Source organism: Astyanax mexicanus, chromosome 2, assembly GCF_023375975.1.
Source record: "Astyanax mexicanus isolate ESR-SI-001 chromosome 2, AstMex3_surface, whole genome shotgun sequence".
Taxonomy (NCBI): Eukaryota; Metazoa; Chordata; class Actinopteri; order Characiformes; family Acestrorhamphidae; genus Astyanax; species Astyanax mexicanus.
In genome coordinates this window covers 20963418-20990616 of record NC_064409.1, presented here as the reverse complement: position 1 = coordinate 20990616, position 27199 = coordinate 20963418, and the positions used below count along the sequence as shown (strand labels likewise).

General features: G+C 38.1%; 1 protein-coding gene across 3 annotated transcripts in view; it reads left to right on the top strand.

Moving 5' to 3' along the window:
* The window catches only part of sfmbt2 (Scm like with four mbt domains 2), a 64977-nt gene that overhangs the window by 12777 nt on the left and 25001 nt on the right, over positions 1-27199 (top strand). For 2 of the 3 annotated variants that reach the window (XM_049473812.1, XM_049473813.1), the window contains exons 3-7: positions 4972-5066; positions 6670-6910; positions 12549-12569; positions 25095-25183; positions 26111-26354. In XM_049473812.1, the coding sequence (XP_049329769.1) occupies positions 4972-5066; positions 6670-6910; positions 12549-12569; positions 25095-25183; positions 26111-26354 (690 nt within the window). The remainder of the gene's footprint in view (positions 1-4971; positions 5067-6669; positions 6911-12548; positions 12570-25094; positions 25184-26110; positions 26355-27199) is intronic. The other variant, XM_022671385.2, reaches the window with a different exon arrangement.

The window sequence follows — 27199 nt, the reverse complement described above, 5'->3', positions numbered from 1 at the left end:
TTAGTTCTGACTCAGTGTGTCGATCCTGCAGTGTGACTCAAACACACTGGAGAGTGAGTCACTACATTAAAATATACCTCAGCCCGTGCCTCTAACGCTACACAAGTCAATCCATCTGTCTGTGTTGTCGTAGGTGGTGTTATACCTTGATGACGTCCTCGTTTTCAGTGCACCACATTGCGCTGTGTGACTGCGCAGTGGTTTATGTGTGTGTGTATGTGTGTTGTTGTAGGTGGTATTATACGTTGACGATGTTCTCATCTTCAGCGCACCACACAGCGCTGTGTGGCTGCACAGTGATGTGTATGCGTGTGATAATGAGTTTAAGTATAATAGGTGTGTGTACAGATCTGACTGTTGCCGTGGCTGTGTGTGTGTATTTAGGCTTGCTATTAGTCAGCAAGCAGCGATGAGGATGATGATGTCACGGGTATTGTAGTGATGTAATGAGATTAGTCCTAAGGGAGGGATTAGGACTGTGTGAGTTCATATGTAACTACTCTGGTTATTTGCTTTTGTGCTAAAACATGTCCTTTTTCTGTTTGAAAATAACTGGCAAAAAAAAAAAAAAATATATATATATATATATATATATATATATATATATAATATAATGAATTACGTTTATTGTATCAGTTGAATGCAGTGAATTCATATACTCTTACAATTTCCTGAAGAATTAAGATGGAGAAAATGTGTATTTTCACTCAGAAAATCAATTAAAAAGAGTGACTGAAACAGGGTGCCTAAACATGAAACTTATGTCAAGCTATGTTTAACATCTGAAGGACGTTATTACTGCCAAAAGAAGTTGTACTAAGTACTTATTTTGTATGTGTCTAATGAATAATATTGTCAATGAGAAAATCACAAACATTTGTTGGTATATTTAAGTTGCATTTGTCTATTATTCAAGTTCATATTTGATCTGATTGTGAACAAGATAAATGTGAAAAAAATAAATGTTAAACTTTGCTATACACTTTACTGCAGAGAGGGTTGAATAATTTTAAACACAATTGTATCTTATCAATATGTGTAACTGTGTATTTCTTCCAAAAATAAAGCAAAACAATATTTAACTGCATAACTAACTTAAAAAGTTAAAAATAAATTACTAATTTTAGGTAAATACACCAACATATACATATACAAATTCTGAATAAAAATATTGTCATTTAATGCATTTTTTGCAGAAAATGAGAAATGGCTAAAATAACAAAAAAAATATGCAGAGCTTTTAGACCTCAAATAATTCAAGAAAACAAGTTCATATTCATAAAGTTTTAAGAGTTCAGAAATAAATTTTTGGTGGAATAACCCTGTTTTTTAATTACAGTTTTTATGCATCTTGGCATTTTCATCTCCACCAGTCTTACACACTGCTTTTGGATAACTTTAAGCCACTCCTGGTGCAAAAAATTAAGCAGTCCAGTTTGGTTTGATGGCTTGTGATCATCCATCTTCCTCTTGATTATATTCCAGAGATTTTCAATTTGCTAAAATCAAAGAGATCAAAGAAACACGTCGTTTTTAAGTGGTCTTTTTTTTTTAGAGCTGTATAATACTTCCTAAAAATTAATGCATTTAGCTACTTTAACTAGAAGTCACTGCTGTCACAGATGTGCAAATGCATTTAAACTTATCTAGTCCCTATACAGAAGAGTCTATGACCTACGTATTACAGTCCCTTTAAAAGATGTTTTTTAAAAGTGCTTTGTCTTTCACTTTACTCATAAAAGCCCTAAATGACATATACTGAACTTTCTGGATGCCTCACAGAACAGTCTGTGAATGTGTATGCATGTGACCTTTAAAAAATGATTGCTTTAATAAAATGTTTGTATAAAAAAACATTTATGATATGATTTCTAGAACAAAATGATGAAATACAGGTGATTTATTATAAAATAAATAAAACAATGTTGTTGTGCCATACATAAGGATTACATAAGAATTTTACCCATAACTTTTAGACAAAAAACACATGAGCTGCTTAATTAATTTAACTGATTAAAGATTTTGAACCAAAAATCATAAAACTTGGCCTTTGCTCTATGGGATTGACATAAACGTTGTAACTATGCCTAATTCCAGGTGTGAGCTAGAGGGGTATAATGCCTTCAGTATTAAGCCGTGGAGCAGTGGAACTGTGTTCTCTGGAATGATGGAGGTCCATTCAATAACTGTATGAAGCTTCAGTAGAAAATGCAGCAACTTTCAGTTTAGAAAGACTTAAATTTGTATAGCTGGAATGCTTTATATGTTCATAGATACAGAATACAGGACATTGATTATGTTTATGAATATGCAGTATAGATACTGACATATGCTGAAACATATCTCTCCAGAGCCAAGAGTAAAATTGGCATTATTTTATACTCACCCCTCCCCCTCACACTGCTTATTGGCATGTATACAGTATATATTCAGCCCCCCACATCTACAGTATCTGCCTTTCCATGGTTTGAACATATGTTGATTTAAAGCCTATAAACACTGCTGGATATAGAAGTATATCTCTGCAGTCAGTTGGGGATTTTTTATTTCAACCTTCATTAAACAATAGAAATGTTATGTCCTTGTCTGGTTATGTTCCTTTTTCTGAAGAGAGGACATTTGCAGCATCTGCAGCAAATTAAATAAGAGCTTTTGGGAACACTAGGGAACACAATGTACAAGGGTAATTCATACAACAGTACTTACAACAGTAATAAACATTGTTGAATGATTAAGTAATGTCTCGACTAGTTGTTTATTAAAACTACTTAACACATAATTAAACATGGCTTTACATTTAATGTAACCTTTAATGCTTAATAACATAGTATAATGTATTAACTAGTATCAATAAATAATCAGTTTGGATATTCTGTTGTAAGTACAGTAAGTGCTGTTAATTATGTTACTGTTAAATACACTATGACTCCTAATATTGTTGCATACCTCTTCTAATTAATGGATTCAGTGCATTCCAGTTGCTCCTTTTGCTTACAAAGATGTGGAAATGCACACACACAGATTGTCTAGTCCCTATAGAGAAGCATTGCCAATATACCATATTTTTCGGACTATAAGGCACACTTTAAATTTTCCCACTTCGCTTAAATGCAGTGTAATACAGGAGTTTCAGTTTAGTTTCTCCAGTACCAAGGCTGGAGCAGTATTAGCATTACCTGCTAATAGGAGATAAATCTGTGTAGATTAATATTCGGTACTCGTTTGACTTGTGTCAGGTCTTTTGTCTGTCTGCTTCTCATGTCTGTGTTATTCTCAGGTCTGTGTTTCTTTCCCAGTGTTTTTCCACTCACCTGTGTTCATTCGTAGCTCCGCCCCTTCGTCCCAGGTGTTTCCTGTTCCCTGTGTGTGTGCACCTCTATTTAAGGTCCGTGTTCCATTTCCCCGGTGTCGATCCATGTACGTTTATCGTCTGTCAGTGCTCCATGTTTTCCCCTGTTTCCTCAGTCCTGTTTTCGTTAATAAATCCCATTTTGTTTGCATTTGGGGCACCCTCCTATGTTTTTGGTCCCCCTGTCTCTCCCTGTCCTGGTCCCCGTATCTGTGTTCGTTCATGTTCCTGTCCCCTTAGGTTTTTCTGTTCCTGTCCCCGTCACTGTGCTAGTTTCTGTCCCTGTAAGTGTATTTGTCTCAGTTCTCTCGTCCACAGTCCAGTCTCTGTCCCAGTCTAACGTCCAACCCCCTGTCCAGTCTTTCGTCCAGTCTCCGTCCCCTGTCCAGTCTTTGTTCATGTCCCCTGCCCTGTCTGCATCCCTGCCCGATGTACAGCCCTCTGTCCAGTCTCAGTTCTCGTCCCCTGTCCGGTCTCTGCTTTTCCCACCTCCCCAGTCTCCATTCCGGTCCCAGTCTGTATCCCCTGTCCAGCCCAATGTCCAGTCTCCGTTTATGCCCACTGTCCAGTCCCCTGTTCAGTCTCATTTCCCATCCCCTGTCCTGCCCAATATCCTGTCTCCATTTGTGTCTAGTGTCCAGTCTAACATCCAATGTCCGTTCACATCCTTAGTCCAGTCCCCTGTTTGATCTCCAGTCCAGTCCCCTTTGTTGTCTAGGGTCCAGTCTGTGTTTCAGTTTCCTGTCCCGTCCTTTGGCCAGTCCCCTCTCGTCTTTGCTCAGTCTTAGTCTTGTTTGGTATCCTGTTGTGTTTTCCACCCCCTCTTGCCCGGCTCCTGGGGATCTGTTTTTACGCGCCCCGGGAGTTGCGCGTTAAAGGGGGGGTTCTGTCAGGTCTTTTGTCTGTCTGCTTCTCATGTCTGTGTTATTCTCAGGTCTGTGTTTCTTTCCCAGTGTTTTTCCACTCACCTGTGTTCATTCGTAGCTCCGCCCCTTCGTCCCAGGTGTTTCCTGTTCCCTGTGTGTGTGCACCTCTATTTAAGGTCCGTGTTCCATTTCCCCGGTGTCGATCCATGTACGTTTATCGTCTGTCAGTGCTCCATGTTTTCCCCTGTTTCCTCAGTCCTGTTTTCGTTAATAAATCCCATTTTGTTTGCATTTGCGTCCGCCTCCGCGTCCTCCCTGCACCCGCACCTGACAACTTGTAAGAATTACTGATACAGTTTTGTTTGCCTAGGCGTCCCCAGTGGCAAGACCTGCTTGAATTAGAAGGGAAACAAGGCAACACCCTTGTTCTTTACGATTGTCACTTAAGTTGCATCTTATAATCTGGAGCGTCTTTTGTATGAAAACAGACCAGAAAATAGACATTTCATATTAATAGTGTGCCTAATAATGCGGTGCACCTTAGTCCATAAAATACGGTAATCGAACTCCCTGGAGCAGATAAACAAACATGATTTTTTTGACACCATTTCTAATGTCAGGTGTGAGCTAGAAGGGTATAAAAAACCCTCAGTATTAAGCTAGAATGAAGTCATTTTCTAGAATGATTGATCTCCATCCAATACTTTTGTTTAAATTATTTCTCTCTCTCTTTCTCTCTCTGCCTCTCTCTCTCAGATGTGGAATGTGGAGAGATGGATATGGACTTTAACTGGGATGAGTATTTGGAGGAGTTGGGAGCTACAGCAGCCCCCCACACATCATTCAAACATGTAAGTCCACAGATTAGCATGCACACTCTAGCATGGGTGTCACTACCTAGAGACCAGTAAGACCAATATACAGCTCTGAAAAAAATTAAAAGACCACTTTCTGATTCAGTGTCTCTGATTTTGCTATTTATAGGTATATGTTTGAGTAAAATGAACATTGTTGTTTTATTCTATAAACTACAGACAACACTTCTCCCAAATTACAAATAAAAATTCTTTCATTTAGAGCAGGCATCGGCAATTAGTTTTGGCTGCGGGCCAGATATTTTCCAAGCCATTACGTGGCGGGCCACAAAAAAGATGTTTTTGGAAAATGAAGAAGGTAAACCCAAGAAAAAAGGAAAAATTAAATAAATAAACACACCGCTCATCACGCAAGGATCTAACCGAAGTCATCAGGGTTGCGGTCCAATATACTACCACTGCCCCGGCTAGTGAACTGTGTTACAGCTGGGACAAAAACACCTTATAATAAGAAGGGAGCCCAAGAATGGGCGGAAAAACGAGAACGAGCGGAAACTTACGTCACACGACAGAGAGACAGAGAAGGCATGTAAACTAAAGTTCGCCAGAGAAGCTTTTACATTTTTTTTTATATAATCGTTCATTATAGTTCAAACAACCTCACCGGCCAGATGTTTCACGCTTGCGGGCCATCTGGCCCACGGGCCGCCTGTTGCCGACCTATGCTTTAGAGCATTTATTTGCAAAAAAAAAAAGAGAAATGGCTGAAATAACAAAAAAGATGCAGAGCTTTCAGACCTCAAATAATGCAAGTTCATATTCATAAAGTTTTAAGAATTTAGAAATCAAAATTTGGTGCAATAACCCTGGTTTTTAATCCATTTTTCATGCATTTGGCATGTTCTCCTCCACCAGCCTTACACACTGCTTTTGGATAACTTTATGCCACTGGTGCCACCCTGGTGCAAAAAGTCAAGCAGTTCAGTTTGGTTTGATGGCTTGTGATCATCCATCTTCCTCTTGATTATATTCCAGAGGTTTTTTATTTGGTAAAATCAAAGAAACTCATAATTTTTAAGTGGTCTCATTTGTTGCCTGAGCTGTATATATACAACCAATCATCTGTAGACAGCACCAAGATGAACAGTTTAATGCCAGATCACCTTTGGTCTTCATTACATGCACATTGACAGCCCAGAACTACTATAGTAAGACCTTACATTGCCTAAATGCACTCTCCAATGCGTTATTCCAACATCACAATGTTCGTCCACATATTGCTGTTGTTGTCTCAAGGTCTTATCCCTAATTGAAAATGTGTAGGATGCTTTAGGACACCCTTTTAAAACTGTGTGAGAATATTGGCGGTGCATGGGATGGATTATCACAGAACTCCATTAGGAACCTCTACAACTCTATGCTGAGACATCTGACATGTTGCAATGTAACAAATGCGTTGCACATTAATATAAATAAAAATAAATATGACCAATAGTTTCCCATATCAGTCTAGATTCATCATAATTTATTGTTCCTGCTAACCTTAGTCTTTTATTCGGAAAACCACTGCAATCCCACAAATCCTTCTGGGAGTTTACAGTGTGTAAAATACTATGGTTCTTCTGAATTGCTTTCCCAGGTGGAGATCAGTCTTCAGAGCAGCTTCCAGCCCGGAATGAAGCTGGAAGTAGCCAATAAAAGCTGTCCAGACACTTACTGGGTGGCAACCATCATAACCACATGCGGACAGCTGCTGTTATTGCGATACTGTGGTTACGGGGATGATCGAAAAGCAGACTTCTGGTGTGATGTCATGGCTGCTGAGCTTCACCCCGTGGGCTGGTGCACCCAGAACAACAAACGACTGCAGCCGCCTGAAGGTAACTCACTCACACACACACACACACAAACAAACAAACGCTCCAAAACACACCCACACTTAAAACACTCCAAAACACACCCACACTCACATACACAAACACACCTGCACCCACTGATACACACACAGTCACACACAAACACATATGGCAAACATACACACACACACTCTTCTTATAGAGCTGCATACATTATTCATTATCAGCTGCTCAGAACCAGACCAGAAAACGAGAGAGAATATCTGCCTGTTATTAACCCTTCCTAAACCCTCCCCTTTCTCCCTTCTCTCTCTCTCTCTCTCTCCCTCTTAATTCACTCCTTTCTCTTTCTCCTTATTTTCTCTCTAAACTGCTCCCTTTCTGTTTTATATTTCTCTCTTAGGTTCTTTCCGTCTCTCTTTTCATTTATTCATTTACCTCTATGTCTGTCACCTTTCTTTTTGTTTCTTTCTTTGCCTTTTTTCTCTCTTAATTTCTCACTTTACTTTTTTTTTTCTCCTCTCTCTCACTGTCTAATTTTTTCCTTTCCTTTCTTCCGCACTTTTTTCTGCTTCTCATGTTTTCAGTATTTCTTTCTTTGTTTTTCTCACTCTCTCTATTCTCAATTTCTTTCTCTTTTGTTTTCTCTTGCTTTCGTTTTATTTCTCTTTGTCAATTTTTCATATTTATCCTCTTTCTTTTTATTTTTCTGTCTTTCTTATATTTCCTTTGTTTTTCTGCTGTCTGTCTTTTGATCACTTCCATTCCATTTCTTTCTCTGTTTTACCTCTTTCTTTTTCTTTCTTTTTTTCCTTTCTTTCCTTCTTTCTAACTCTCTTTCTCTCTCTTTTCCCTGTCTCCCCCATGATTGCCATGTATGGTTAGACAGTGTTTGACTGAGATGCTCATAAGAGGACTGGATGATGTGTCTGTGGTTCTCAGTGAAGATGAATGGAAAGCTCTGTTATTTTTTTAAGATAACATGGCAAGCTTTATCTGTAACACGACTAACATTTCATAAAATGAAGGGAACATTATCCATCTAGGAGCTAACCACTATAATAGGATTTTCACAACACCTTTTTTTAAAGTTGTATGTGGATAGGGTTAGTTTTACATGAGTGTGAAAACATTTAAATAATCTTATTCTTATTTTCAGAAGCTCTTCTCTGAGTAAATGCCAGTGATGAGTGTGGCTACTCAAATTAACACACTGCTGTCACCAAAAATCCCATAACCCACTTATTGTAATAATATGAATGTAACTTGAAATGAAGCAGCTACATATTCATAGGCTATATTGTTTGTTATATAATGAGTTTGGCTAAAGCTGCCAAAAGCATTGAACCTCTAAGGAGTTATTTGCCTTGTCTGAATGACCTGAGGTATCTCTGCCCTGCACAATAAAACAAAACTCCTGCTTGAGTGCCTTTATACTGGATAAAAAACATTAAAAAAAACATTTTCCAACTCTTTCCTGAAGCTGTATTTAGTCTGTGTAAAAGATTGACATGGTGTATTTTGGTGGGACTGACATCACTAAAAAAATCTCTTGCATTAATTACAGTACCCCATAACACCATTTTTAACTAAACCTATTCAAATATGACTTAAGAGTTGTGAAATTATACAAATTTTCCTTCTTTATGAGGTTAAATACTGTACATCATTAGGTTTGAGTTGGATTGAGTAAATCCATCTTGTTAAAATACCCCTTTTTATTCAGGGTTTTAATGCCACATGTTCAGTACTTTTAGCCGACAGTTGAACAGCATAAATGGGAGTAATATATGTGGATAAATGAACCAGCATCGTGTTGCTAATGCATATATACACAACAGTCGGAACGTGCAGAAGATTTAGTGACCGCAGAAACATTTTAATGTGTAACCTGAGACCACTTTATTATGTTTTGTATCAACAACGTGAAGGAGAATTACTCAGAGCTTCCACCTGTTGACGGTAAAGCGATGGAGGCTTGCAGGAATAGGAGCTGAAGAGAATCTAATAAACCTGCATTTCCTTTATTTATAAGCTTCCAACTGGGTATAAAGTGCAGTTGTGAGTCATAATTACGAGCTGAGTCACACACACTTCTCTCATCCCGATACACACTCAGCGTGATTAATAACTGAGCACAGTGTTCCTGCAGTTCAGAACGTTCCAGTAAACTGTGTACTGCTGATTGGAATACAGAGGAGCTGCAGAGTTTACAGCATCCTAACTGTGGACTCAGGGGAGTGGTCCGAACCAGTTGTGCATTGTAAAAAATCCTTCCATAAAAATTACCTGGAAAATTTCTGTTATTTTACAGGAAATCTGTATAAAAAAAAAACTGATATTTGTCTGTAAATCTGCTGATAAATGCTGTGTAACAACAAAAGATCACATAGGTAAAAAATCCTGTTAAAGTTCTGTCCAATTGTTTAAAATGTAGAATTAAGAGCTTTTAAAATGTAGAATTTAGAGAGAGTTACCCATCTCGGCTAGCTAACTGCGTAGTGGTTAGCCAGCTAGCAAGCTAGCTATCTAGCTCACTGTTTGGTGGGCTGTGTGATGATAATTATGCAGGTGAAAGCCAGGAAACTGAACCTGAATTTTAGTTACTAGATTAACTATTGAAATTAGCTTGAAGACTAGCTAACTAGCTAGTTAACTAATGTTTATACCTACTGGTATCTATGCTATATAGCTTACTTAACTAACTACTGGTATACATAGCAATTCTAGCTAACTGACATATCTAACATAAATATAGACTGGTATACGTAGCTATGCTAGCTAGCTAACTTAACTAACATTAATAACTACTAGTACATTTTGCTATGCCTACTAGTTTTATCTACCTTTGATCTACAATAATCACGAAGGGAATGTGGATATTCATTATTTTTTACATAAAGCAAAAATACAGGGCAGTTTCAGGAATTAAAAATGAATATTCTTACTGGAAAGAAACAATATCAACGCGGAAAGAGTGGGGAGGAATCTGCAGGGCCCGGCAGGCACTCTCTATTCACATCGCAGCATTGATAACATTTCTCAGCCACGGGGCGAGCGACGCTAAGAGTCTGACGTTAAGTGAAGTTTAAGGGTTAAGTTTACCTAGCATTGAGTGCTATATCTTTATAACTAAGGCTGTATCTTTGAAAACATTTTGTCCTTTAAATTTTTGAAGATGTAAAATTGACAGTGAGGGAAGGCAGGTAGGCGTTCTCTGCTGTTAACCAATCAGAGGTGATATATTTGCATGTATAAATATTATTATTATAATTATAATTATTATAATATTCATGAGCAAAAGCCAAATCCTGTATTTCTTCAGAGATCACTAATTCAGTGATTTAAAAGAGGGCTAAAAAGAAACACCTGAGCACTAGATTTCACAAAAAACAGCTCTATACTGTTTAAAATGAATGAAAAAACGATGGAATGAGATCTTTAAACACTGTGTTCACTGTCCTCTACTCTATTCGACACTTCTACCTCTATCTGCTCCACTTTAAAGTCAGAGACAGAAGCTCTAAATATGTTACTGCATAGTTTGTGTTGGTCAAACTCTAGTCCTTTATCAGTGATCACATGACACTGCCTACAGTTTAAAAACGCTGAGGTGTTTAAAACTCCAACAGCACTGCTGTCTCTGATTAACGAATAACAGCACAACACACACTAACACCTCACACACCCAAATGATAATAGCTTCTCTGTGGTGGTCTATCCTGTGGGGTCCTGATCATTAAAAGACAGAGTGAAAGGAGGATAATAGTTAATGTGTCCTATATAATCAGTGTAGCTGATAAAATGGATGATGGGCGGTATAGGAGGTGGTTATAATATTGTGTTTATTTGGTGTTTATTTGGTGTATGCATTTAGAAGTTGTGTCTGGATATTCTTCAGTTTGGTGTTATGTTAAGGCACTGTCAGTGAAGGATGTGGAATAATTTATAGTGTGGTCTCCTCATTAAAAACACTGTATACACAACAACAGCTGCTCATCAAATTCCAGTTTTCATGAAATTAGATATGTATGTATTTGATTGAGCATCTGTTAAACACAACACTGGTGTATGTATGTATAAATATATATATATACAATATATATATATATATATATATATATATAGTAATTTAGGATCATTGTTTAGTGACAAAATGTGACAAATAGCATAAATGAAGATACAGGGCTTTTTGCTTGACATTATATATATTAATCTATACGTGTGGGTGCGTTTATATATAGGTGCAAAATTCTGTCTGTGAGAACCTGAGCACATGATTTGCACTTTGCGAGTGTTAATACAAGGTTGTAAAACATTGTGTGTGTGTGTGTGTGTGTGTGTGTGTGTGTGTGTGTGTGTGTCTGTGTTTCCACAGCTATAAATAAAAGCTGTGTTTGTGCTCCTGAGAACAAGTAGAGCATTATAAACTTACAGGATAAAATTGCGCCCTGCACTCTGCTCAGATATTGAAAGTACAGTTTTAAAAAATGAAAAAATATGATTTCTGGTTCAAACCTGTTTTTATCAGTTTGCCTGAAAGCAAATCCATTCCCTATTAAATTAACTTTAAATAATTTATTTAACTCAAATAAATAAATTTCAATTGTTTTTTAATATTAGAATAATAAGTCATATTGAGTTATTCTAGCAATTTAATAAGTTTTATTTTTGGCTGAAAAGAAAATTACAGAAAGTTTATAAAATTAACTAACAGAATTTGAAAATTCTTATTAGTTTAATCAAAGCTAAAACTTTACATGGCTGTAATAGAAATTAATAATTTTTTTTTTAGATTTTAAATAATGTAAAAAATGGTATTAATTATAAATCATATTTTTTAGTTTTGAAGAACTTTTTGATACTTGGGTTAAATAATATATTGATTGATTTTAAATCAAAATGTTAGATTGTAATTAAATCATAAATATAAGTTGAACAAAAAAAACTAACTAACAAATTAGAGTAATTTTTCTAGGTTGGTCAAAAGTATCTTTTTTTTTCAGTGTAGTATCATGTCCCTTGACTTTTGCCATGTCCTATCTATATATCTATAGAATGCTGGACAGGCCTGTGGGATTTGTGGGCGGGGTCTCCTGCATTGCATGTGTATGTGATGTCTTTGTTTGCATGGACATTTAAAACTGACGGCAGAGGTCACCATCATTACCACCCCCTGCACTGCACTACTGTCCATTGTGGGTGGTAATATTAGCTGTCTATAGTGTATTCCAGGAACGTGTGACACTGTGGATGGAGGAATGTTAAAAATCTGCACAGCTTCAGAAATAGAACTTCCAATTGACCTGCACCCACTATCAGACCTCAGTCAGACTCACCACGAGTATGCCTCAATCACAAGATAACACCTCACAACCTACAGAGGTGTGGAAATTCCAAAGTAATCACTTCACACTATTAAAGCTGCTTGGGTTAATTAGGGGAAATCATTGTGTGTGTTATATAGTGGACATTAGTGGTGAGTGCAGTGCAGGATGTGAATTAAAGGGTCGATCACAGCTGTATTACACTGTGTACACACACACACACACACACACACACAGTCATTACACACATGCTGTTACAGAGTGTTATGATAGGGACTGTTTGCAGTGTGTGTGTATGTGTTAGTCATCTGTGTTCCTGTCTGTTTGTTTCTCAGATAACATTTATCTCAGAGCAGGTAAGCTCTCTCTCTCTCTCTCAGTCTCCCTCTCTTTCTCTCTTTCCTATCATTTCTTTCTTTCTTTCTTTCTTTCTTTCTCCACCTCCCCCCTCTCTCTCTCTCCCTATTTCCCTCTTTCTCACATTAAACCCCCTCCTCTTTGTCTTTTATTTCTCTACTCTTTGCATGCTTGGCTAATTAATAGCTGCACTGTGTGTGCATGAGAGAGAGGTATAGAGAGAGTGAGAGAGAGAGAGAGTGTGTGTGTGTGTGTGTGTGTGTGTGCATGGCTGTGTGAGAATTTGCATGCGTGTTGTAGGTGAAATATATGCTTAAAGTAGCTCATAGGTCAGATGAAAATCAACCGCAACTGCTTTGTATAGCAGGTTTCACCACACACACACACACACACACACACATACACAAACACAAACACACTTCAGATTCCTCACATGCTTTCACACATTTCTTTTGCTATTTTCTAGAAAGGGTTATGTCTGCACAGAAATATATTTACGCTGTACTCTAAATAATATTTAAATAAACCCAAAATAAACCTAAAATCAGTGGTCTGTGAGTGCATCTACCTGTAATTAACTCTATATAACTTTAGAATACTAAGCTCAACTACATATAAAGCCAGTGAGTAGTGAGAGTGTCTACCTGTAATTTACTCTATAACTTTAGAATACTAAGCTCAAATACATATAAAGCCAGTGAGTAGTGAGAGTGTCTACCTGTAATTAACTCTATAACTTTAGAATACTAAGCTCAAATAAATATAAAGTCAGTGAGAGTATCTACCTATAATTAATTCTATATAACTTTAGAATACTAAGCTCACATAAATATAAAGTCAGTGAGAGTATCTACTTATAATTAATTATTTATAACTTTAAAATACTACTCTTAAATAAATATAAAGCCAGTGATCAGTGAGAGTGACTACCTGTAATTAATTCTATATAACTTTAAAATACTAAGCCCAAATAAATATAAAATCAGTGAGAGTTTCTACCTGTAATTAACTCTATATAACTTTAGAATACTAAGCGCAAATAAATAAAGTCAGTGAGCGCATCTAACTGTAATTAATTCGATATAACTTTAGAATACTAAGCTCAAATAAATATAAAGTCAGTGAGAGTATCTACCTGTAATTAACTCTATATAACATTAGTGAAAACTGTTTAGTTAAACTAGCTGCTGAATGGGAGCACAGTAGATTCCTTTGCTTCTTTCTGCTTGTTAATATTTTTTGTGTGCACAAAGTTTCACATATAATTTTCACAGATGCTTTTGAAGATGTTTGCACAGTTCTTTAGCTTTGATGGTCTGAAGTTGAAAGAGTTGGACTGGTTTCTGCTCTCAGGATGATGCTAAATGTGGTAGAACTGTCTCTCAGCATCAGAACAGTGTAGACAAGTGTAATTATAGTGATTTTAATTTTAGGGAGTTGTAGAAGTTTAGTGTTTGTGACACTCTGATCTCACATAAAAGCAGGGAATTTGAGTAATTATAAGGCTTTGCTGAAAGGCTTGTGTAATGTTTATGATAACGTAAGATAATAGCAATTTATTCATTCAGACAAATGATGGATTGAATGCTCAGGGACTCAGGCTGCTGCTTTTAATGGAAAGTCTGTTTTATGCTTTAACCTTTAGAAGCTTTTTTTGTGGGATTCTATTCAAATAGAATTATAAAGCACATCCTTGGTCTGTTTATCACACCGTTAATTACACAACATTTCAATGAATTTTATTCATATTTGTTTTTTAATCACATTTGACAATTTACCCCTTTAGCTTTGAGTTTCTGAACCTTCCAAGAAGGCCTAATTTTGTCTTAACACTAACCAAAAAAATCACCAAAGAACATAAAAAAAGAAACTACTGGCAGAGAAAAAGGGGCTTTGAAAGAATTCTAATCGGAAAGAAACTTAAAACACTTACAATTCAGTCATGGAAATGGATGAAATTATCACGTTCTGTTTGTGGTGAGCTGAACTTAGTGTCCAGTTCTGTTTACCCTAACAATGGCCCTATAATTTCCACAACAACAAGAACATGGATGGAGTTGAAAAATTTAGGCGTAAAAATTGATAGAAACTGTATGTGACAATAATAACAAATATGAATGAGGAAAAAAACTAAAATTAAATTTGGTGTTTCAAATCGCCTTTGCTGGGAAAATCGACAGAGTGATTATGCACATTTTAATGTGTAACTTGATGTAAATATCTGATGTCAGTACACAGCCTATACATTTTATTCAGTGAGGGAAATAAGGTAAAACATTTCAGAATTTGCTGATTTAATTATTTTTTTAAATATTTTTACTCTTTAATATTTATTTTCTACCAATTTGAGTGTGTACCATGCAATTGAACTGGCTTTTGAAGGGTTAAGTTCAGGGGTAAAAGTTACATAGTAATAAGCTTGTTTTTTTAACTTCTATGAAAATCTGAAACCATTGAGTTTAAAACCATGAAAACAACAAAAATAGAGGACACCAGTGAATACTTTTTAATAGCATTAAACACACACAAACAAGCATCACATTTTAACGTGTAAATTGATGTAAACGCATCAATACACAGTCACCCATTGGGTCTAATCTCTAGTACACACTCTATTCAATGAGGAGATTAAGGTAAAACAGATAGAAAGTTGGGTTTAAAAGGTACACTGTTACGGGTTACAATGCATGTTAAAAGGTTAATTCCTCGAGGGGTGAAAGGGTGGGTTAATTACTTTTTCACATTGGTGATTAAGGTGTTTCTAATCATCTCTCTGCTTCATTCTATGAGGATCTGAAACCAGTAAATGTGAAACAAATGCAAAAACAGAGGAAATCAGTGAGTACTTTTAATAGCATTGTTCTGCAGCCAACATAGCTACACACACACACACACACAGACACACACACACAGACACACACATCCTAATATTGGATGTAAGGTTAGGGTTGTGGTGGTGATGGTATGGTGAATTAACGCGAATTAAAGTGATCGCTCAGCCTGGCCGTGGCACTGAGCTGGTACGGGGGTGGTTGCCATGGCGATGCCCATGCTGTCCCACTGGCACGCTACTTAAGTGATTAGCACACACACTCGCGCTGGGGAGATTACACACTGAGAGTCACAGCACCATTCTGGGACAGGAAGACACTCACACTGGGTGCTGTAGCTATGCAACTGTGCGTGTGTGTTTGTTGGAAATGACATAGCTGCATAGTGTAAGTTGTGAGGTGTTATATTTAATGAAGTTTAAGTGAAGTTAAACTTTAGTCAGCTCATAATAAGTCAAGGTGAAATTTTTTCATCATTTCTGAAGTTGTGCAGGTATTGATCGTTCCTCCAGCCATAATATCATGTGTGTCCCGGGAATACACTTTCGAATAAAATAGTGGACAGTAATGCAGTGGGTGGCAATGATGGTGACTGGCAGTGTCCGCCTGGAATTGTCCATGTGAATAGAAAAGCATCTCTGGTAAAAATACAAGAGATCCTGCACACAGAAGTCACAAAGAAAAAAGAGTAATGAGACTGAATACTTGGTGGTTGATGGCTGGGATGCTGAAATAGGTTTTTTTTGTTATAGTATTTTTATTATCTATTTTTAAAGCTGATGTCCGTAAGTTTTGGGATTTAGGGCCCTAAATCGCACTGAGCATGCGAAAGAATCATTTTAAACTGGGTGGGTGTGATGCAGTCTCCTTTAAGAGCAGATTAATCTGATTCCAGGTTATGTTCAGTCAGAAGCTACACACTTTGGTTTTACTATGAGTGAATGAGCTACTGAGCTCTGAGTTTCCCCTTCTGAAGTCTCCATTGCTCCACCAGCCGCTCGTGTTCAGTAAAACTGAGCCGGATCCTCTTTTAGAGGCTGTACATGTGACATACTGTAAGTACGTAAAGACGCGTGACATGGCCAGAAGACCTCCTGCGAAAAGCAACCCGAGACCCCAGTTTTTAGAACGGAATATTAGGCTTAGCGGGAATAGTCGTTTTAGCACCCTGTTAAAATTAAACACAATATTATGTCACCTCTCCACTCAGAAATGCTTTTGCTTTCAGTTTAGAAACTTCTACTTTTAGTTATATAAAGGTTCAATTGTTTATTTCTTGCTTTTAATTGAAAAATGCCCTTTTTTAAATCCCACAGTAATTAATTTAAATTATAACCTGCTTATTTGTGACTGGGTATAACTCGCAGATTATACAAACATTTTACTTCTATCTTATAAAAAGACAAGGCAGGATTTTAGCATATGTCAAAATGCTCCCTCTGACATTTCCGTTTTATAAGACTCCACTTATTTAGCTGGCACTTATTCAGCTGGGACTCATTCAGCTGCCACTCATTCAGCAGGCACTTGTTCAGCCGGCGCTTTGTACAGCTAGCACTCTTTCAGCCGGCGCTTTGTACACCTAGCACTCTTTCAGCCGGCGCTTTGTACAGCTAGCCCTCTTTCAGCCGGCACTTTGTACAGCTAGCACTCTTTCAGCCGGCACTTTGTACACCTAGCACTCTTTCAGCTGGCACTCTGTACAGCTAGCACTCTTCCAGCCAGCACTTTGTACAGCTAGCACTCTTTCAGCCGGCACTTTGTACACCTAGCACTCTTTCAGCCGGCACTTTGTACACCTAGCACTCTTTCAGCCGGCACTTTGTACAGCTAGCACTCTTTCAGCCGGCACTTTGTACACCTAGCACTCTTTCAGCTGGCACTCTGTACAGCTAGCACTCTTCCAGCCGGCACTTTGTACAGCTAGCACTCTTTCAGCCGGCACTTTGTACACCTAGCACTCTTTCAGCCGGCACTCTGTACAGCTAGCACTCTTTCAGCCAGTACTTTGTACAGCTAGCACTCTTTCAGCCAGCACTTTGTACAGCTAGCACTCTTTCAGCCAGCACTTTGTACAGCTAGCACTCTTTCAGCCAGCACTTTGTACAGCTAGCACTCTTTCAGCCAGCACTTTGTACAGCTAGCACTCTTTCAGCCGGCACTCTGTACAGCTAGCACTCTTTCAGCCAGCACTTTGTACAGCTAGCACTCTTTCAGCCGGCACTTTGTACAGCTAGCACTCTTTCAGCCAGCACTCTGTACAGCTAGCACTCTTTCAGCCAGCACTCTTTCAGCCAGCACTTTGTACAGCTAGCACTCTTTCAGCCAGCACTTTGTACAGCTAGCACTCTTTCAGCCAGCACTTTGTACAGCTAGCACTCTTTCAGCCAGCACTTTGTACAGCTAGCACTCTTTCAGCCAGCACTTTGTACAGCTAGCACTCTTTCAGCTGGCATTTTGTACAGCTAGCACTCTTTCAGCCAGCACTTTGTACAGCTAGCACTCTTTCAGCCAGCACTTTGTAAAGCTAGCACTCTTTCAGCCAGCACTTTGTAAAGCTAGCACTCTTTCAGCCAGCACTTTGTAAAGCTAGCACTCTTTCAGCCAGCACTTTGTACAGCTAGCACTCTTTCAGCTGGCATTTTGTACAGCTAGCACTCATTCAGATGGTACTTTGCACTCGTTCAGTCAGAGTTTGTACAGCTAGCACTCTTTCAGCTAACATTTTGTGCAGCTAGCACTCTTTCAGCTAACATTTTGTGTAGCTAGCACTTTTTCAGCTAGCATTTTGTACTGCTAGCACTCTTTCAGCTAACATTTTGTACAGTTAGCACTCGTTCAGGTAGTACTTATACAGCTAAAACTTTTTTCAGATGGCACTTGTTTAGCCCGTACTTTCTTTCTTGTTTAGCTACTCGTGTAGCCACCACATGCTTACCTGGCACACATTTCCTCATTTAGCCAGCACTAATTTAGCCGTCCAGACTCCTCCTCCAGAATCAATTCATCCAGTCATTCTCTTCTAACAGGAAGACTTAAGTTATATTTGATTTCTCTGTATCCTGCGATTACGCGAGTGAGAAATCCGCCATTAAATCTGACCTCAGTGTTTAGAGAAGAGTTGTTGGAGAATATGCAAATTTGGTTTTGCATGATGAATATTTACGTTACAGTGTCTCCTGAGCAGCAGTAGCAGAGGGGATGTGTGTGTGTGTGTGTGTGTGTGTGTGTTTTGAGAGGGAGCGTAAGGAAGCATGTTTCACTCTGAATTATGCATTTATTGCTGTTTCTAACAAGCACTCCACAGCCAGAGGCTCGGAGAATAAAAATAAACAAATGCCATAATGGGTTTCATGCAAACTCTGAGAAAAACAGTTGAATGTGACGCAGAAGGGGAGGCTTAAATGCAGTCATAATAGCAATTGTAGTCAGAGCATAATGGCTAAACGCCAATCAGGATGAATGAAAGCCGTGTATAAATACGATTTCTAATTCTGGCACAGAAACAAGCGTGGAATACAAGGAAGACAAAGCATGAAGGATTAACAAGCGCTCTGCATTTTCATACCATTTTTCTGTTCGTGATGGAATTAGTTAGAGTACAAAAGACTCACTGATTCAGTCATATACACCTATTGTTTCTGTCATACTTTAAATTTTAGCAGTAGCAGAATAAGAAATACCTGAACTTTCTTTGAAAGTCAGTGTGAACGATTGTATTTCAAATTATTTTGGATCATTTCTATGATTATTTCTAACAACTGCCTGATTTACAAAGATCAAAAAACGCTACATGCAACAACACACAATTAGCCATAACATTAACACCCCTGTCTAACATTGAGTAGGTTTCCTTTGTGCCACCGCAACAGGTCTCACCGTTTGAGAAAAATGACACACTCATTAAATGCTTATAATGCTGAATAAATGCCTGTGTGGGAAATGAACACTGTTACACCCTCCAAAATTTCTCTTAAAATTTGTTTTTGCTGTGTTATGCAATTGTTCATAAATTTTGCTAGGATCAAACATCTCAAAATGGCGCACATATTAACCATAGGCTCTGCCTAAAAAAGGAATTTGAGAATGTTCAATTTATTAAATGACCTCACTGATATGTGTTTATCAGTTTTATGGCATGGAACCATTACCTTTTATGATAAAATTGGTTAAATATGAATATATTTTATATTACTTTCTTGACTGGGACCATGACAAGGTGTGAACAAGATCAGCTCACAGACGAATACAAAGCAGAACCACAGCACTGTAATAACCATGATACCACACCATCCACTGTTCCCATGGGTTAGCTGAGCAAGCTACAATAATAATCTAATGGATAAAGGTGATACTAGTGTCTGGAGCATGGGTCAACCCAGTCACTCATCTGTATTTGAAAAGGAACTGGAAGTTAGCAGAAATAAAAAATCCAGTCACAAGCATCCCAAAAGACTCATGTAAAACACCTGGAGTCAACCAATATACGTTTTGCAGTCACTGGTGATCTGATCACCCAGTCACATGTTAATACTGGGGAGCCAATTTTAGTGATCTTTAGCCCAGCTTGATTTAGGGTGACTGTGTCTTTGCTATCGTAACAATGGGAAAAGTACACCTTGCTCTGCATGAAAGACAAAAAAGGCAACTAATAAACTATTTCTCTTAAATAATCTTGGGTGCGTTTTGGTTGTAGCATGAAATAAACCAATCAGCATGTCACTTGCCTTTACCTTTAAGAGCCTTTAAGTGTGCTCTAACTTGGTAGATTGCTGTATCAATGGCGCAGCTATCTGTACCAATGCTTCCATTTCAGGCGGTGGTGTACACTTGTTGGGGTTATGCCTGTGTTGACAATTCAGTGCCAACATAGCAATGAACATCTGACTGTTGATGTATATCTAGGTTGTATTCACTCAGTGGTGCACCTTTTTTCTGCAGTCAAGATAGTAACCAGAAATTTACTTGAACACACTTCATTTCCAGACCACCATGCCCATCAGCGTAAATTTATTCACAAGCACCATTGCTGTTTAGACAACGTAGGTGCATGGCGTGAAAATAGCCTTGTTGGCGGGGTGTAAGATAGCAATAAGCACAGCAGCATGCCTTGCATACACACATCCTTCTCTCTCCCCTTTCATTCTCTCTCTTCTGCCTCTGTTTACAAGAATTTCGGTTATTCTGAAAGCAAATCAGCTGAGATAGAGAGTGGTCTGTGAATGGCAAGAGTGTACAAACTGGTTTGAAGCAGCTGATTGCCTCATTGAGGGAGTGATGACTCTCCTAACAGCATCTGTAAAAATAGTTCAGCTATTTCTGACTGCCTGAGATCAAACGCAGATGGAGCAGTTAGAGAGAGAGAGGAAGCGGAAGATCAAGAAGAAAAAAAAATCTGATTCCACACCTTCAGAGCTACCTGTAGGCCCTGTGTTGATATTTTAGGACAGCTTGGGTCATCTTTATATGTATTTTGGTGTCTAGTTTTGAGATGAAATTGTTAGGAGGGTCTAATCTGGTCATGTTTGTCAGTTGCTTTAAATGCTCTCTACTACTAAAAGATTTAGCAGACAGTGAAATGTCGAGGTGGGAATCACAATGCATTGCAATACATGCAATCATGCAATACATTGCCTATGATAGCAAATTTTCAGTAAAGAATGCAAAGGACAAATGGACAAATGGAATAAAGAATGCATGACAAATTGGATAGAGGAAACCTTTTTTTACTTCATTGTAAACATATCAGCTTGGTTGTAAGGATTTCTAAATTAAAACTTAATTTGAGTTTTTACGCCTATAGTTGGTTTCTATGATCCAGATCAGTTAATGAGTTTGTTTATTTGGAGTGTTTCTCCCTCTGTTTGGTTTGGTTTCAAACAGGCACAAACCAAAATGCATCTAATTGCGCAGCAATAAACCTCGCAAGCAAATTATCTCTTCTAAATGGTCAGAACTGTCTGGTGAGGAAGCAAGAAAGTAAATAAAGTGAGAAGATTTTGTGTTCCAGCAGGTAGATCTGTGCAGTGTGAAGCTGCTTTAAAACAGAATGCTGAAAACTTGCCGCTGCACTTTTAAAAACAGTGTTTTCAATGGGACGTGCAGCACAGATGTAGTAAACGGAGTGTTGCGGCTGCAAGCAGTGAACGCTGCACATAATGCAATCTTAGTGTGTAAACAACATGAAGCAGCAGAGACACAATTTATTCATAGCAGTATATAATGAGGCTAATATATTAGATGAAAATGTGCCTTATCAGCAGTTTAGCTCAATTAAAATATATTTGATATATTTGATGACAGTATATTTGACAGATGGGTCGGATCGAGACCAGATTACATTCTCACCACAAGTAAACTGCTGGGCGGTGGCAGGATAGATATGTTCCAATAGTTACGTGACATGCTTGTTAATGTATAACTAAACAGTTATTAGAGATATTATAAAGTGGGTCCACAAATTATGATGGGAACATAGATGTTATGATGTAGCCCATATTATGTATTGACATATATTCGGCCATATTGAAATTAAGACCTGATTATCTGGTAATTAAAATGGAACAATTAGGATATTACTTCAGGATATTAGTTTATGGAGCTGCTGTTGATACGTGTTAAGTCTGTGATGCTGACTGTAATGCATTACATTTAATTCCCAAATATACAGTATTTCACATACTAAAATATATTTCAAAATATACTGCCTAGTTAAAAAAATAGACTGACATGCAAAACGTCATGGGATAGCAGTGAATAAATTGATCATGAAATGTTACCTCAGGATACGGCTTGGAAAGGTTCAAACCTGTATAAGGTGTGAGGTTTTATCTTGTGAATACTGGCCGATGTGCTCATGGCAAGGCAGCAAACATTCCTCGAACCACAGTGTCATGTGCATTCTGGGAATAGGTTATATCAGGCATTATCATTGCACTGTATCTGCACTGTGTATTGTGGCACTGGTTTTGGTTTCGAGTGGTTTATGGAGCTGCTGTGTATAGTGTAGTGTTTGATGCTTTGATGCTGACTATAATGTATAAAAGCATTGAAGCAAGTTTAAAGAAGTAGATCCAGTTCTTCACTCTTCCCCCCTCACTCTCCCCCTTTTTTCTCTCTCTCTCCTGCATTTGTTTACCAGAACGTTCTCTCAGGGCAGAGATCACACCCTCATGAGTGGGGTCATGTGATACGGGTGTTGTGAGGCTGACGTCGCAGCCACAGTGACAGTGTGTTTGGCAGCGCCTCTCAACCGCCTCCTGTTACTACTGCAGCTCAGCCATTCATATCCATTCACTTCACTTCACTTCACAAATGTTCAGTTTAGTTTAGTTTAATTTAGTTTAATTCCATTCAATTCAGTTCAACTCAATTAAACTCAACTAAATACCAGCTTTCTTATATTACATCAGTTAACCTTTTGGAAATTACACAAACTGTGATGCTCTATTTAAAATATGTAACAGTGAGTACATTACTAATAGTTATTAGTAAGTTAATATATAACTACATAGTTATTACAGAAACACTTAAGCTGGAATGCCAAAATCATCATAGGCATGTCAGCATAGTAAACATGTGGCATTATATGTGTCATTTCTTAAAGATAAGTATTATGTATTAATTAATACATTAATTGCTGCTATATATATATATATAATGTTTCACCGTCCACAGTATACAGATATAAAGTGAAGATGCAGGACTAATGCAAATATTTTCCAAAATACCAATAGTTTGGATGCCTTAAATTTAGCTTTTTCCAAACTTTGGAAGAAAAACAGTGCAGTTTTGCACATTTCGGCATCTTGTCAGTCAGCTTTATGAGGTAGTGTCACCTGAAATGGCTCACAGTTAAGTAAAGAAAAAAATGCTTTAAGAAATAAAGTCAGTCAGTCAATCTTAAATATTTCAAGGACTTTGAAAGTATCCTAAAGTGCTGTCGCAAAGACCATCATGACAACAAAATATTATGATGAAACTGGCTCTCATCACGAAAAGGAAGACCGAGAGTTACCTCTGTTGCAAAGTGTACGTTCATCAGAGTTACCAGTCTCAGAAACCACAAGTTAACAGCACACCAGAAAAGAGCACCTAAATATTTCACAGAGTATTTTGGTTTGTTTAGCACTTTTAAGTTTAACTACATGATGTCTTATGTGTTTTTTCATAGTCTGGAGGACTTCAGTATTCATTTACAATGTAGGAAAAATAAAAAAAAATAAACACATTGAATGAGACTGGAATTGTATATTTCGTAAAGCATGTAATTATTGGACATTTTCATACATGCCAAATATACAGCTCTGGAAATACAAATGATTAGTGTCTTTGATTTTACCAATTTAAAAACCTCTGGAATGTAATCAAGAGGAAGATGGATGATCACAAGCCATCAAACCAAACTGACCTGTTTGAATTTTAGCACCAGGAGTGGAATAAAGTTGGCCAAAAAGCAGTGTGTAAGACTGGTGGAGGAGATCATGCCAAGATGCATGAAAACTGAAATTAAAAACCAGGGTTATTCCACCAAATATTGATTTCTGAACTCTTAAAACTTTATGAATATGAACTCGTTTTCTTTGCATTATTTGAGGTCTGAAAGCTCTGCATCTTTTTTATTATTTCAGCCATTTCCCATTTTCTGCAAATTAATGCTTTAAATGATAATATTTTTATTTGGAATTTGGGAGAAATGGTGTCTGTATTTTATAGAACATACAAACATAAACCTATAAATAGCAAAATCAGAGAAACTGATTCAGAAACTGAAGTGGTGTCTTTTTTTTCTAGAACTGTATATTTAAAAATCATAAAAATAATTAAAATCATTTACAATGCATAAAAAAAAAATAATTGTAATATGCATGCATTTTTGTGTGTAAAAATTACAGTACATGCTGAACTGGTGTGTGACATCAGTTTCATCAGGTTCACTAAAACAATATCCACCTCCATAACTCCATAACTCTGCTCTGTGAGTGGGTGTGATTTGTAACAGTGTAAAAGTGCATGTTAGTATTTGAGAAGCTGCCAGCATATTCTGAATACTTTGTTGACAGATTTGGTGGTAATACCGGTCTGTCAGCCGGTTATTCCACTGTCATCAATAGGTGCAGGTAATCACTGTGATCCACCTCACTACTGTATACACACGCACACACACACACACACACACACACACACACACACACACACACACACTGTACATAGTGCTGTGCTGTATAGAGTACTGTGCTGGAGTGAGCAGAGCTTTACGCTCATCAATGTTTCAGGGGCTGGTTCTGCGTGGGGTGGGAGGGAAAGAGGGGGCATGCAAAATGAAATGCATTTATAAACAAAACAGCACTCGTATGCAAATGAGAAGGGTGGGGGTGTGTGCAAGTGTGTGTGTTAGTATGTGGTTGCCTTTGCCATTTTTTTTTTTTTTTTTTACAAAACATCACACACCCACACACACACACACACACACACACACACACACACGTTCACATATCCCTATGCACACTCACCCTGCTAATTCTCCTGTCCTTAAATACAGTATTAGCATGCTAGTCTAGGCCTCACTTTGTTTGTGCATATATGCGTGTGTGTGTGTGTGAGAGTGTGTGTGTGTGTGTGTGTGTTATGTGTAAAGGTGTGTGTTGCACGTTTGTTGGTTTGAATCCCTAATTTTCTCTTCTTTGTTTTTAGCTATTAAAGAAAAGCACAGTGACTGGACTGAGTTCCTCATTAAAGAGCTCACTGGATCACGGACAGCACCGGCCAACCTGCTCGAAGGAGTGAGTGTGTGTGTGTGTGTGTCCAATTTTTAGCGCATACAGGAACAAAAAGTGCATAGAAGGATGAGTTAAGTATTTATATTAAAGTAATAAAAACATACAGAATCAGAACAGAAACACCTCTCACATTTTTTAAATATTTATTATATGTTTTCATGGGACAACATATAAAATGTGAGACTTTGATACAATGTAAAGTATTCAGTGTACAGCTTGTATAACAGTGTAAATTTGCTGTGACATCAAACAAACTCAGCACACAGCCTATAATGTCTAAACCGGTGTCAACAAAAGTGCCCAATTAGCCGTTTTACCTCGCCCATGTCATGTGACTCGTTAGTGTTACAAGGTCTCAGGTGTGAATGGACAGCAGGTCTGTTAAATTTGGCATTTTACTCACAATTCTCTCATACATGGCACTTCATGTCGAGAAAATTCTCTAAGGATGTGAGTGAATTTTTGCTTTCCACAAAGATGACCTAGACTATAAGAAGTTTGCTGACACCCTAAAACTGAGATAGAGGGCAATGGCCAAGGTCTTCTAGCAGTTTTCTAGATGAGGTTCCACTCAGAAGAGGTTTCTCCCTGTTTCAGCCTGCAGTGCTCAGATCATACACCACACACTGCATCAACTCAGTCTGCATGGCACTGTCCTAGAAGAAAGCCTCTTCTGAAGCTGATGCACAAGAAATCCAATCAGTGCTGCCAGCACTGGGAAGCTGAATTCCAACATGTACTGTGGGATTGTTACCCCCCCCCCCCCTCAATGAACATAAATAACAAAGTGAAACTAAATTAACATAAGGAGATAAGGAGAGACTATGTAGTTCACAATTTGTCACAATTCGTCACAAAGAGCTGATCAGTCTGATCAGTAGCTCACATTTTTATTCTCTCTCTCTCTCACTCTCTCTCTCTCTTCCATAGCCCCTGAGGGGTAAGAACACAGTGGATTTGATTGTATCCGGGTGTGTGTTGGAGATTCGTGATGCTAGTGAGCCGTGTGTGTACTGGGCTGCGAGGGTCCTGCGTAATGTCGGTGGGCGACTGTGCCTCAGCTACGTCGGCCTGGATGACCCTGCCCACTGCATCTGGATCTTCTACCTGGACACTAGGCTCCGCCCCCTGGGCTGGACCAAAGAGAATCAGCTCTCAGTGGAGCCCCCTAAAGGTGAGCATTGGGAGTTGTAAAATGTCATGGGACAAGAAAAAGTGTTCAGTGGAAGCTACAGAATGCTGCACTGATCTGTGGGATGTGTGGGTGGGGTCTCCTGCAATGAATGTAAATGTGATTCATTTCTACCAGAGTTGCATGTATGTTTGCATGGACAATTATGGACAGACGCTGTATTCCCCTGCTACCAGTATTGAGCTGTGGAGCAGTGAAACTGTGTTCTCTGGAATGATGCAGCTCCAGCCAATACTTTTGGATGGAAGGATTTGGGAAGCTGGAGATAAGAGTGTGGTGATGGCAACCTTGTATTCCTGAATAAAATCAAATCCTGACATCAGTGCTTAAAAATCTAATATCTAATAGCGATCTCTAGAACGTAGAGAGAGTTCCTCCAACAAAAGCATAATGAATTCTGTTTAAAACTCTTTTTTTTTTTAAATGAATAGGTATCCCAATACTTTTGTCCATATAATATTCAGTGGTTCAGTGAGCATTTGCATAAAATCTCCCAATCTTATCGTATTTTTCTTACTATACGGCACACTAAAAATACTTTAATTTTCCCAAAATTCGTCAGTGCTCTTTATAATCCAGTGTGCCTTATGTATGAATTTTACTAGTCAGGTTGTAAGAAGCAGTAAAGCCACTCCGCAGAAATACAGCTTTATACAGGAGTTTCAGTGAAGTTTCTTCAGCACTGGAGCAGTATAATAATTAGTTGCTAATCGCAGCGCTAGCTCTGTCACCATTCAAAGGTGAGTATTATCAGACTGTAGACTGCACGTTTACTGTGTTAAAACAAACTACGTGGGACGAACCGCTAGCTGATAGCGCCCTGGCTT